The 12,484-nt window shown below is 49.4% G+C and overlaps 3 protein-coding genes across 5 annotated transcripts; all 3 read right to left on the reverse strand.

Moving 5' to 3' along the window:
* Positions 1 to 1,770: 1,770 nt before the first annotated feature.
* Positions 1,771 to 2,566, reverse strand: LOC112888511. Of its 2 annotated transcripts, none has more exons than XM_025954737.1 (2): positions 2,113 to 2,566; positions 1,771 to 1,996 (listed from the first exon to the last, which is right to left on the reverse strand). In XM_025954737.1, exons 1-2 carry the CDS (start codon positions 2,555 to 2,557, stop codon positions 1,848 to 1,850), a joined length of 594 nt encoding a protein of 197 aa, XP_025810522.1. In that variant the 5' UTR covers positions 2,558 to 2,566; the 3' UTR covers positions 1,771 to 1,847. The 2 variants fall into 2 exon arrangements, with proteins under 2 accessions (XP_025810522.1, XP_025810523.1); XM_025954738.1 differs by having other exon boundaries at positions 2,109 to 2,566.
* A 1,432-nt stretch (positions 2,567 to 3,998) lies between these two features.
* Positions 3,999 to 4,916, reverse strand: LOC112888510 (tetraspanin-7-like). Of its 2 annotated transcripts, none has more exons than XM_025954736.1 (2): positions 4,566 to 4,916; positions 3,999 to 4,386 (listed from the first exon to the last, which is right to left on the reverse strand). In XM_025954736.1, the coding sequence occupies exons 1-2, from the start codon at positions 4,868 to 4,870 to the stop codon at positions 4,365 to 4,367; spliced, it is 327 nt and encodes a 108-aa protein (XP_025810521.1). In that variant the 5' UTR covers positions 4,871 to 4,916; the 3' UTR covers positions 3,999 to 4,364. The 2 variants fall into 2 exon arrangements, with proteins under 2 accessions (XP_025810521.1, XP_025810520.1); XM_025954735.1 differs by having other exon boundaries at positions 3,999 to 4,498; positions 4,548 to 4,916.
* Positions 4,917 to 6,088: 1,172 nt separating this feature from the next.
* Positions 6,089 to 7,342, reverse strand: LOC112890834 (pentatricopeptide repeat-containing protein At1g71060, mitochondrial-like). The gene has a single exon (XM_025957699.1). The coding sequence runs from the start codon at positions 7,159 to 7,161 to the stop codon at positions 6,529 to 6,531; it is 633 nt and encodes a 210-aa protein (XP_025813484.1). The 5' UTR covers positions 7,162 to 7,342; the 3' UTR covers positions 6,089 to 6,528.
* Positions 7,343 to 12,484: the final 5,142 nt, after the last annotated feature.

Below are 12,484 nucleotides of genomic sequence, written 5' to 3' on the forward strand. Positions count from 1 at the left end.
CTTGAAATGACCTCGATATTGACCTTGTAGAGCCGTAGGGCAGTTCTCCCATTCCCAATGCGTACAATCTATACTTCCGAGCATTCCCGGGAATCCCCTTTGTTCTCCTACAGCAAGAAGTTTGGTAATGTCATTGTCATTTGGCTGCTTCAAGAACTCTGGACCATAGATGTCGACAATTGTATGAGTAAAGTGCTGCAAGGTTTCCATGATCGTTCTCTCACCCATGCGAATATACTCATCGAGCCGATCCACCGACCCTCCATATGCAAGTAATCTCAAAGCAGCTATAACTTTCTGAATTGGATGAAACCCAGCCTGACCGGCTGCATTGTGTCGAAGTCTGAAGTATACATTTCTTTGTTGGACACGAGCCAATATGTCATCAAACATTGCCCATCTCATCCGAAACCTGCAGGAAAACGTAACCAAAATCGTGAGCTAAACTTGGTGATTGGCAGGCAAAAGGTTAGGTAATTGGGATCAACAAACCTGCGATGGAACAAGTTTTCCCCATACACTGGATTTGCAACGAAATAATCTTCCATCAATCGTACATAACCGCTGTACCGATCGCGTGGAATGGTCCGACGACTAGGAATAGAACTAATGTATACACGTTCTTCATTCTCCTCCTCACCCATGCTCGCTAGGGTTGCCAGGCACATTATGTCATCCTCTGCAACCAAGCGTTGCCGCTCAGCAGCTCAGCGACGCGCTCTGTACCGGTGCCACATCGTCGACGACGCACGGTGGCACTGAAAAAACCGAGCAAATCAGTGACGAAAGGGGAAACTCAGGCGTGCTGCTTGATGGTACGGAAAAATCATCAGGAAAGGGGGGAAAACAAAGATGGGATTGGAAGAAAAATATCTTGCAAGGAGGCTGCCGTGAGGTCGCCGGAGTGCCGATCCGGCCGCACACCGTCACCACGCCGCCGGCAGCACCACGCCCGGCGCGGGAAGCAAACGGCCGCCTCGGCGGGGGAGCCAGCTGCGGTGCTGTTTCGGGAACCTGCTGGAGGCACGATGCGGAGATGGAAGGGGAGAAGTGGGCCGCATACTGATTCGATCGGTATTTACCGATCCGAACCCGCTCGCTGCTGGGAACAGCCTAAGGGTCCTACGCAAAATTCACCAAACCGTACCAGCCCCATGTGCACTAACAGATAAGCCTGTCCCCCATCATTTACAAAACCTTGTGAATTCTAACAACAGAACAAAATGCCATGTTCCGCACAGAATAAGTCAAAATCATTAGAGAAATATTCACCTCCTCGATCAGACCTAAGTCATTTGATCTTTTTCTCAAGTTGGGTTTCTACTTCAGCCTTATAGATTTTAAAGCAGTTAAGAGCCTCATCTTTCGTTTTCAGCAAGTACACATAGCAAAATCTAGTTGCATCGTCAATCAAGATCATGAAATATCTTTTTCCACCTTCTGTTAATACGCCATTCATCTCACAGATATCTGAATGGACGAGTTCTAGAGGTGCCAAATGTCTCTCCTCTGCTACCTTGTGAGGTTTTCGAGGTTGCTTAGACTGCACGCAACTATGGCACTTAGAACCTTTAACTATGGAAAAATTCGGAATTAAACTCATGGTGGAAAGTCGAAACATAGAGCCAAAATTCAGATGACATAAACGCGAGTGCCAAACAGATGCATCGCTCTCATTTATTCCATCTGAAATAAAGTTCACAGACTTATTGCAGTAATCTGAGACTGAAAAGCGGAACAGACCTCCGCACTCATAGCCTTTACCGATAAATTATCCACACTTAGACACGACAAATTTATTGGACTCAATCACTACTTTAAAACCATCCCTACACAAAAGGGATCCACTAACTAGATTCTTGCCGATAGTAGGGACATGCTGCACGTTCTTCAGCTGCACGATCTTTCCCGAAGTAAGTTTCAGATCGACCGTGCCAACACCATGAACAGTAGCATGCGACCCATTGCCCATCATCACGGTAGAATCCCGAGTGGTCTGGTAAGAAGAAAACAAGGTAGCATCAGAACACACATGAACATTTGCACCAGTATCAAGCCACCAACTAGTAGATTGAAACACTGAAAAAACCGAAGGTATAGAATTATACCCACTGGTTTCCACTCCAGCCATGGTGACCGTGTTCACAGTCTTCTGCTCAGGTGAAGGCTTTCTTCCTTTGCGGTGTGGGCACTTCTTTGCCCAATGATCAGTAGATCCACACACAAAACAGCCTTGACCTTCCTTAAATTTCTTCTTCTTGAAAGTAGTTGTAGGCTGCGGCTTGGTCTTCTTTCCCTTGCCCTTGCCTTTGCCATGAGACTTTTGCACCATGTTGACACTAGTCTGGCCCTCAGCAGCCTTAGATCGCCCATCCTTGGCCCGAGCTTTCTCCTCAACATCAAGAGATGCTATCAGATCAGACACTGATATCTCCATCCTCTTGTGTTTGAGTGTAGTGGCAAAATCCCTCCAGGAAGGAGGCAACTTGGCAATGATGCCACCAGCCACAAACTTGTCGGGTAGGTTGATCTTGAGGTGCTCAAGCTCCTTGGCCATGCACTGTATCTCATGATCCTGCACGACTACAGATTTCCCATCGGTCATCTTGTAGTCATGGTACTGCTCCATGATGTACAGCTCAGCGCCAGCATCTGTGCTGCCATAATCGGCTTCCAGGGCGTCCCACAACTTTTTAGCGTCTGTGTGATGTAGGTACACATCCTGTAGACGATCTACAAGTGTACCGATCACGGCGCCCACAAAAAGTGTGTTGGCCTCGGTAAAGGTCTTCTCCTGATCAGGGGTAAGAATCCCCTCAGGTTTGCCCTTAGACACCCACAGCACGTTCATGGTGGAGAGCCACAGAATCACTCTCGTTTGCCATCTTTTGAAGTGCTCGCCAGAGAACTTCTCGGGCCTCAGAGCATCAACAAATCCAGCCATGAAACTGAAATTCCTATAATAAGGTTTTTGGATTGTTGGAAAAATTAGGAGTTTCAGTTTTAAATTAATCCGAAGATAAATCATGACCACGATGAAAATTGTGTACAGAAAACGTATAGATCTAAACATGCTCATAACATGATAGAAGATAAAATATTGCAGCAGCAATATCAATCCTAACCAAATCATACTAGGTATGAAAAATATAGTTAGGAACAGAAAGTCGTACGTGTCTTGCGTGACTGGAATAACCAGGCAAAGATGACGACGTCGATGATCAGCACCTCCGCGCGCTTGACGACGCCGAGTCGCGCCCCATTGACGAGGAGGTAGGCGAGCCGTGGTGACGAGGATGCAGAGCCGATGTGGAAGCGTTCGAGCAGTCGCGCAGAGCGCTTCCCAAAAACCTTATTCGTCCTCTCCCGGTGTAGGATCGCTGAGGACGAGGTTCCGGAGACCTGCTCTCCGGATCGCCGGTGCACGCCGACGAACGGGATGAAGTAGCGTACGCGGCGGCGCAACAAGCAGGCTGAGGCGTGTTGTGCGTTGTAGGTTTTTCTCTACGCTGTTTTTCTTGTACTTGTTTCTGTGCTGGCACCCGTGCGTATTTATATGGGGAACCGCTAGGGTTTTGGCGTCCCAAAACCTAGTCAGTTACGAGTCCCAAAAATCCGCGCGTGAAATCCGTAACAGATTCAAAGTGGCAAAAAGGAAGGAAGCCGCCGGGCTTTCTACAGCCTTTTACCCGAGACTGGAGAGCCGATTCATAGGAAACAATCGGCTCTTTCACCCGAGTCTCGTAGTAGTTCGCCCGAGACCGAAGAACAATCGGCTCTTTCGCCCGCAAGAGACCGGAGAGAGCCGATCGGCAAAAAGAGGCCGCATGCCCGCAAGGGTTGGACCCGGATTTTGGCGGACCATTCACGCGCACGTGCGTGCGTGCGCGCGCCCTTCGCCCGAAGCCCGGCGAGGCGAGGCGAGGCGAGGCGAGCGAGCGCGCGCGTGTGTTCTTCCTTCTTCCTCTCACCCACACTTGCAAGAGCATGGAGAGCATCCAACTATTTAAGTTAGGTTCCCTCCACCTTCACTAGCAAGGTGGGACTAACTTGTTGCCATGCACCTATGCACTAATGGGTCTTTAAAATTTTACAGGAATTATTTGGATTTACATGGGCTAGGCCCAAATATTCCAACAGCTCAGACCCCTCTTCCACGCCAGAAGCTGATGAAACGACCACTCCCAGCGCCCCCCAGTTTTGTGTCGTCGGCGCAGCCAGCGAAGGAGACTCGACCCAGGCAAGTCTCGGCGGTTGTCTTGCTCGCGCTTCCAGCCTCGTCACCAGGTCCTCCAGCACGTTTGGGTCCTTGCACAGAACCGCCCATCTCCGCATCATCCTCGTCGCCTTGAACAGCACCATATTCACGTCCGACCACACCAAACCCTGAAAACACATAGCATTTCTTATATTCCACAAGCTCCAAAGAATAGCAGAAGTACAAATGTTATGGATGGCAGCTCCGGATCTTGGCCCAATTCCCCGCGTTCTCGACCCTCTGCTGCAGCCAGGTGGGGTAGTCCCCGAGGCGGTACTCCTTGTACCCCCTGCCGAAGACGACCCACCCGACGCCGCGGTTGGTGACGACGAAGGCGAAGATGGTGAATGCGAAGAGGAGCACGATGAGGAGGAAGAGCGCGAGGAGGTAGAGCCAAAGGAGGCAGGATGCGCGGCAGAGCGCCCCGGCGAGGCCCGCGAGGGAGAGCGCGAGGAGGAGCACGCCCAGCGCGACGACGGGCCGCTCGAGGAACAGCTCGCAGTCGGTGGAGACGCGGTGGCTGAGCCACGCGCCGCCGCCCAGCCCGACGACGGCGAGGACCAGCACGCCCGCGTTGAGGAGACCCAGGAGGCCGTTGGTGCACCGCACCATGGCCGAATCCGCCGCCGCCGCTCCTCGGGGTTGGGGTGGGATGGGGTGGAACTGCGGCGAGGGGGGGCGTGCGCTTCTGCCTGCTGCCGGAACGGATGGGCTGGGTGGTTGTTATGGTGGTTTTCGAATTTTGAACTTGGAAAGGAGGCTCCCTTTTGGCTTTCTTCCTTGTCCCGTGCTCAGTTGTTTTTTCTCGGGAGATTTCGCAGGTGGACTGGGAAAGCCTGTGGATTGCATGTATGGTTCGGGGGGCTTCTGAAATCTGAACGCAAGGTTTCTATACAAAATTTACAGAAATTTAATAGTAAAACTTCGATTTCCATAGAATTTGGGGGAAGGACTTTCGAAACGATGGGCCAAGGTATGAAACCGTCAGTTTATGTTACTACCAGTAATCATGGCCCCAGCTGTACATTGCGATGTAAATTTGGCAAGTAAATGAAGTACAAATTGCTAGGGATCTAATAATGATTTTCCTTGCAATAAACGAGACAGAAATGAGTACTGAATACTGAGATCGCATTTGCAGCGGAAAGAATGAGAGGAACGGCTGAAACTGCTGCATCACCGTCGGTACGAATTCCGGGGCAAGAAATCCATGATCAGAGCTCGAAGCTGGATTGTGGATGCAGATAGATATGAAGAAGCGGTGGCCTGACCTTTCTCCAGCTGACGAAACATTATGAAAAAGAACACTTTTGTTGCCTTGATGCCTCGGCATTCATCCGGAAGGCCGGGACTCAGGCCACCGGTTCAAAAAGAAGCTTTTGTTTGCTAATGAAGCATGGGCAAACTCCGAGGTTCATGGCTCTCTTTCCTTGTTCTGGCAGTGCCGTGATTGTGATTTGTGAAGTACTGAACCGTGGCAAATCTCAATAATGCAGATGTTCCAGGATTCTCGGGGCCCGTTTAGATCGCAAATCTTTATAACTTTTAGAACTTTTTGCTATTGTAGCGTTTTCGTTTGTATTTGACAAATTTTATCTAATCATGGACTAACTAGGCTTAAAAGATTCGTCTCATGATGTACAATTAAACTGTGCAATTAGTTATTTTTTTACATACATTTACTGCTCCATGCATGTGTCCCAAAATTGATGTGATGGAGAGAGAGTGTAAAAAGTTGGAAGTTGGAAGGGATCTAAACAAGGCCTCAGTGTTCATACGTATAGAATGGAAAACTCTGACAGTCATGTACTGCAACAGAGAAACACCATGCATGACAGTTTCGTCAGGTACGCAGATGACGAGCAGTGCAGCCAGGCCCAGGCAGGCACGCTCCTGCAGTCCTGCTGGCTGCTGCGCTGCGGTCCAGCCCGTTCGCGGTGAAGTGAACGCTAGAGACAGGTTTGGTGGAATTTAAGGTTTGGACTTTCGAAGGTCACTGCGGCGAACACCTTGACGGCCTTATCACATTTGCCAGACTTGCAAAAGGTACTGATCAGCATTCCATACGCCACAACATCGGGTCTAATGCCTGCATCCAGCATTTCTTGGTACACTGTTTTGACCATCAACAGATCTTTCTCATGGCCCCAGCCTTCCATAAGGACTGTGTAGGTCTTCAAATCAGGAACAAACCTGCCCTTTCTCTTCATCTTCTTGTAGACGGCGTGTCCCTTCTTCACTTGTTTGGATTTGCTTAATGTGTCGATCAATCAGTTGTAATCCGATAACTCAGTTTTGAGCCCACAACTGCTCATCTTCTCGAACGTCTCCACAGCCTCCTTGACCTTCCTCGCCCGGGCATACCTCCGGACAATAAGCTTGAACGTGTCCTTAGAGAGCAAGCACCTGCATCGCATGGTCTCCACCAAGCTCCACATCAGCCTGAACTGCTTGGTTTTGCCAAGTGCTTCGATCAGATTGTCGAAGCTCTCGGCCGTGTACCTGAACCCATCCCGCCTCTCTGCCCACCTGAAGAAGGCAAGCGCTAGCATGCCGGCATTGCTCAGGTTTTTTAGCACCTCGGCCACAAGCTCTGGCGACACGGCCACCCGGAGCGCATCAAGCGCTGACGCAATTCCCAATTCTGGCTGGGTTGACACGACGCGGCACACCCTCTCGGCAGCCTCTGACACGCCCACACCCGCACCTGTGCCCGGACCATTCACCGCAGTGTCGCCCGGTACCACTGTGAACCGTGGTGGCTCTACGCCAGCTTGGTCATCCGTAGAATGCCGAGCCGCGCTGCAGAACCCCAAGGCGTGCGTTCCGCCGAGCACCTGGTGAGCATGGGCAAACGGCGAGCGGCGAGGCAGTGCTGGTGACGCGGGAAGCGGAGGAGGCATTTCGTCGAACACCCCTGGGGCGTCCGTGGAGAGAGCACTGGGAGCGCCCCTCGTGGAGCTGCCGGGCGGCGGGAGGCTGGGTGGGCGAGGCGTCGCATTCTCGAATTCAGGATTTGGGCGGAGGGTTTGGGAGGATAATATCTTGGAGTGACGTGAGGGTATGGGAGGGTGATCAGGACGGGGAGGACAAGGCAACGCGAGCGTGAGACATGCGAGGATGGATGCGTTGCGCGCGGCGGATCGAAAAACACGGCAGGGGCGCATCCAAAAGAAAAATGAACAGAGGTTGGGTAGTCCTGTATTAGACCAACTCCAGCAAGGGTGCCCTTCCGGCCTACCATATTGGGGGAAAAGGGCGCGGGCCCCACGTTTATCCGCAAGTAGGCAGCCGAGCATTTCCAACGGTGGCTCGCATCCATCCTCCCATCCGGCTAGCGGTGCGGGCGGCCGTTGGTTCCCGCGGTGGCTCGCATCCGTCCCTCCTTCTCGAGCTCGCTGCAGATCCACGCCGGCGCGGCCAGTATCAGCAGGGGCAGGAGCTCCACGCCGGCCTCGGCCTCGGCCTCGAGCGCTGCCCCACCCGCCGCAGATCCATGCCGGCGCAGCCCGGAGCAGGGGGAGGAGCTCCACACCGGCGCGGTTCCGCCTCGAGCTCGCCGCCATCGAGGAGATCTTCCGCCTCGAGCTCGCCGCCTCTCCGTCGATTTGACGCCCAAGGCGGAGGAGGAGCTCGCGCGCGTGGCTGACGCGGCCAGATCCGGCGACGGCCACGGTGGATCTCGCGGCCAGGGAAGCCGGCGTTCTCCACCTCGGCCACGGCGGCGCGGCTCCACGGAGGTCCACGCCTGCGGCCTCCTCGGCAGTTCCAACGGCCAGCGGGCCCACTGCCCCACGTGTCGCAAGGAGAGAGGCGCGGCTCGGATGGGAGAGAGGATGGGAATCCCGTAGCTATGGGCAGTCGCGGGAGGCTCTCGGGAAATGGGGGGTGGGATGGGGGAGTTGCTGGAGCCATGAATAGTAGTTAAAATCCCCTATTTTCCTTTTAGGAGGCTAGATGGGGGAACTGCTGGAGTTGGTCTTACGGGAGCATGGCCGACCGACCGGACAAAGCAGAAGGCACTCGCGAAGGACTCGGAGCAATCGAGGAAATCACAGGGCTAGGGGACCTCCTATCCGGATATCTTCCGCAAGGCTGATAAGATCAGTCTCAATACAATTATTACGAGAGTTTGATAAATAAATATATTGATTAGCGTAGAAAAATGTATATATTTTTGGAAAAAAAATAGGAGGGGTGATCCCCCTACTGGATAGATATATTAAAAAGGGAAAAATACAACAGAGGACAAGCAGTCGAAAGGCCAAGAAGTCATTGACTGTAGATGCTTAGATTTTGCACCATGGATAACCAGTGCAAAGTTGGACTTAAAATGTTCAAAGATTCCTTGTAACGTCGGTCTTTTTGCATAAAAAATGAGACCATTCCGTGCCACCCAAATACTCCAGCTCATCAGGACAATTATTTCCATGAGGCTGGTGCCAACGGGGGCGGTACCGCCCCCCTATCGGCGCGGCGCAGGTGGGAGGCAGGCGAGTGGGAGAGAGAGGGCGGGATGGATCTCGCCGGGCGGGAGCAGGCGCTATCGCCCCGCTCTCGCCCGCGTTGGTAGGCGCGCGGGGGCAAGAGGCGGGCGGGAGCGAGGCGGCGTGCTGGCATCGGCGTGCGCGGGCGAGAGGGGTGGGGCGGGAGTGACGTGGCACGTTTCGATTGGTCCACGCGGACTATCTGTTGAACTAGCTGTTATTTGACCGTTTGAACTCCAAAAAATTCGAAAAAAATTGCAAAAAATTCTAAATTTCATCCCCAACCCCCCTATAAATACCCCACCCGGTTTTCACTCCTTCCACACCCCATTTGAGCTCATTTCTCTCCTCTATAATCCAAAATCTCTTCCACCATGACCGGTTGGTCTCCAGATTTCTATATCTTCACCGATCTCTTGCAGTCCGACGGATCACAAGCATCTCCCCAAGATGAGTCTTCTCCGATGCATCGCCACTCCGATGTCAATTCTTCGCCGCAACCCCGGGCATTATTCCCCCCTGCTGCATCTCCAGCTCCGGGGGCACCTCCACCGCCATATCATTATCCATACGGTCCGTACTCATACCCACCACCTCCATATGCTCCACCTCCAGGCACAAGGAGCGGGGATGAAGGTCCGTACCCACCACCTTCGTACACTCCACCTCGATATGCTCCACCTCCATATGCTCCAGCTCCATACGCTCCACCTCCATATGGTCCATACCCACCACCTCCACACGCGGCACCCACGGTTTCAAGCCCCGTCTCCATTGAGTCTCAAAATGAAGGAGCGGGAGCGACCGAACCAAAGTGTCCAAAGAGACTTGACTGGACGATTGCGGAGGAGGAAAAACTGGTAATTTAATTAGTGTTCATCTATTTAAATATCGTGTTTTTTTCAAATAACTAACAATATGTTCGGGCTAGGTACATGTTTGGGTTTATCACTCAAATGACTCTATCACCAACAACAACCAGACCGGTTTGAGTTTTTGGGGCCAAATAGCGGAGACCTTCAAATCTACCACGGAGCCGTCCCGTCGTCGCACCGCGAAGCAACTAAAGGATCATTGGAACGTGTACAACCACGAGGTGACCCTGTTTAATAGATACTACATCTAAGAAGAAAGAGTATGTCAGAGTGGAGCAGACGATGCAATGGTCATAGAGGGGGCAATGGCGAGGTACGAGAACGACCCGAAAGTGATGACAGCATTCAAGCGCCATCATTGGTGGAGAGCTGTTCACCATGAACCCAAGTGGGCAGCGAAACATGGTCCTGGTAGTGGATCCGATGTGAGTAGCAAGAGAACCCGTCTCGGAGTTTCGGGTGAGTACAGCTCTGGCGGAACAGAAGACACCGAGGAGGACAATGAGACTCATCCAATAGGCCGTGATAGGGCCAAGGCGGCTAAGCAGAAGGAGAAGGCTAAGGGGAAGGAGAAAGGGAAGGAATCCTCATCAAGCGGTGCGGTAGCAAGTAAAGCATTTGCAATGAAGAACATATAGGGTGGCTTAGTGAAGGCTAAACTATTCAAGCAATGGAACATAATGAAGTCCCGATCAACCGTGGATATGGATGAAGCAGAAAAATATACTCATTTCAAGACCGTCAAGATGGTGGAAAAAGAGCTTGGACTAGACGAGGATTCGGAGGAGGATTAGAATTTTTTTAATTATTATGTATTTTTGCTATTTTTAATTGCGATGTAATTTCCTTTTTTAACTATGGTGTAATTGGTAATTTTTTTAGTTGAATAAAATTAGTTTATTAAATTATTTTGCGTACGCGAACAAAAGAGAGTGAAATAATTAAATCTTGAAAAGAAAAGCTGTCATGGAGGAGAGAGAAGTGAGAGCTGACACTATAGCCTGTGCATTGAAGGGTTATGGTGAGAGTGGGGTGAGAGTGAGGGTGAGAGCAGACATGGCGGGGAGATATCTCCCCCATAACTGGACTCAGCCTGAAGAAAGGCAACTGTAGTCTGGTTTTGAATTCCTCCAGAATTTTGAACTGGTCCATATTCTGATTGCTTCTTAGGTTCAGTTTTGCCCAAAATTGTGTAGCAAAATTGCATTGCAAAAAAATATGGTCCAGTGTTTCAATGACTCCTGTTCCACAAAGAACACATCTGTAATCATCAAGCACCATATTTCTTCTTCTGAGTATGTCTCTGGTGCTAAGTCTATCTTTCAAGAGAAACCAAAAGAAAATTTTATGCTTTAATTGACAGCAAGATTTCCAGATCCAGCTGAAAGCAGCATGCACTTCGATGTGACCTTTCATATGCATATAGGCTTTGTTTGGAGCAAGTCTGGTCCCCATATACAAGTCCACTGATCATGTTCATCACTTGCAGGCATGCTAGAGAGTAAGTTCTGCAGTTGCACAAACTGAGAGAAAGCTTCATCAGACAAAGGAATATGAAATATGCTATGGAGGTGAGGCAACCTGCTGGCCTTTTGCAGAGTCATGCATTTGTTCCTTGCAAAGGAGTAGAGTTCAGGGAAACTGAATTTTGGGACAAAACCATTCCAAAGATCATCCCAGAGGAAGGTTGATGAGCCTGAGCGTACATTTGGGGAAGCCATTCCTTTGTAGGTGTTTAGGAGTTTCAGTAAATCACGCCACCAAAATGATCCTTTCTTTGTTGTATTGGATAACCTATCATTTCTGTAGTAGTTGTCCCACACCAAATTAAACCAAGGTAAATCATCCTTGTTGAAGAATTTGTGCAGATTTTTTAAGAGAAGGGCTTCATTTTGCACTCTTAGATCAATGACACCCAGGCCTCCTTCTATTGGTATGCAGACCATTTTCCATGCTGCTTTTGGTGGCTTCTTTGAATTGATGTCTGAGCCTCTCCATAGGCAGTGTCTTTTGTACTTGTCAATTTGTTCAATGATAGTGATTAGCACTTTCATAGAACACATCATGAATTGCTTCTTTGGTATCAAAGTGATGTACGAGCAATTTATATTCTGTAAGCAATGATCACCTTCATAAAAAGTATCCATTAATTTATAAAAGTCTATAAAAAGTATCCATTAATTTATAAAAGTCTGGAGCTATAATGTGCCAATATTTTTTAACAAAGTCAGTGTTGAAGCCATAATATATATATTATACACCATATATATTTTATAATAATATATAGTACGTGTTGGTCGAGGAATTCAATCTTTTTATATTTTACTCATCAAGCACTAATTTTAAATGGTTTCGGACCTTCAACTCAACATACGATCCCCTGGATTCCGATTAAAACTCCGATTGAGGGATAAAAAATCATTGCTTACTTTAGTAATAATAGAGATAGAGATAGAGATAGAGATAGAGATAGAGATAGAGATTTTCGTTGTTTCTTTCTTGATGAGGCGAGCCATTCTCGATCAACCATATTGGCTGGTTATGTTTCTCGGCTGTATCTTTCTATGTTGACACGCTTCATGATCATCGTCTTTCTCATGCCATGCGGTAACTAGACTGTGATCTTAGTAGATAAAAATTGTGTAAGATAGGTTACATTTTTTAAAAATGTTGGTACTAGTTTTATACTTTTATAATATAAAATAAATTACTTATAAATTTTTAAGTAAAGCTATTTTTTAATTTTAAAAAAGCAGATTGAACTTTGAAATCATTCTAAGGGTTAAATTTGTCTGGTTTAAACAATTGAACTGGCCTTGGTGTTCGGTTTACGGTTTAAACGGAACCCATGATGCCTCGTGCCA

This window comes from Panicum hallii, chromosome 4, assembly GCF_002211085.1.
Source record: "Panicum hallii strain FIL2 chromosome 4, PHallii_v3.1, whole genome shotgun sequence".
Taxonomy (NCBI): Eukaryota; Viridiplantae; Streptophyta; class Magnoliopsida; order Poales; family Poaceae; genus Panicum; species Panicum hallii.

Bases quoted from the DNA above. Each gene is read 5' to 3' on its own strand.
- LOC112888511 (XM_025954737.1), bottom strand. From the start codon at position 2,557: ATGGCCAAGGAGCTTGAGCACCTCAAGATCAACCTACCCGACAAGTTT. The intron at 1,997-2,112 runs GTGGGTATAATT...TCTTCTTACCAG, and splicing joins CATGGCTGGAGTGGAAACCA to ACCACTCGGGATTCTACCGT.
- LOC112888510 (XM_025954735.1), bottom strand. From the start codon at position 4,870: ATGGTGCGGTGCACCAACGGCCTCCTGGGTCTCCTCAACGCGGGCGTG. The intron at 4,499-4,547 runs GGGGTACAAGGA...TGGCTGCAGCAG, and splicing joins GGGTGGGTCGTCTTCGGCAG to AGGGTCGAGAACGCGGGGAA.
- LOC112890834 (XM_025957699.1), bottom strand. From the start codon at position 7,161: ATGCCTCCTCCGCTTCCCGCGTCACCAGCACTGCCTCGCCGCTCGCCG.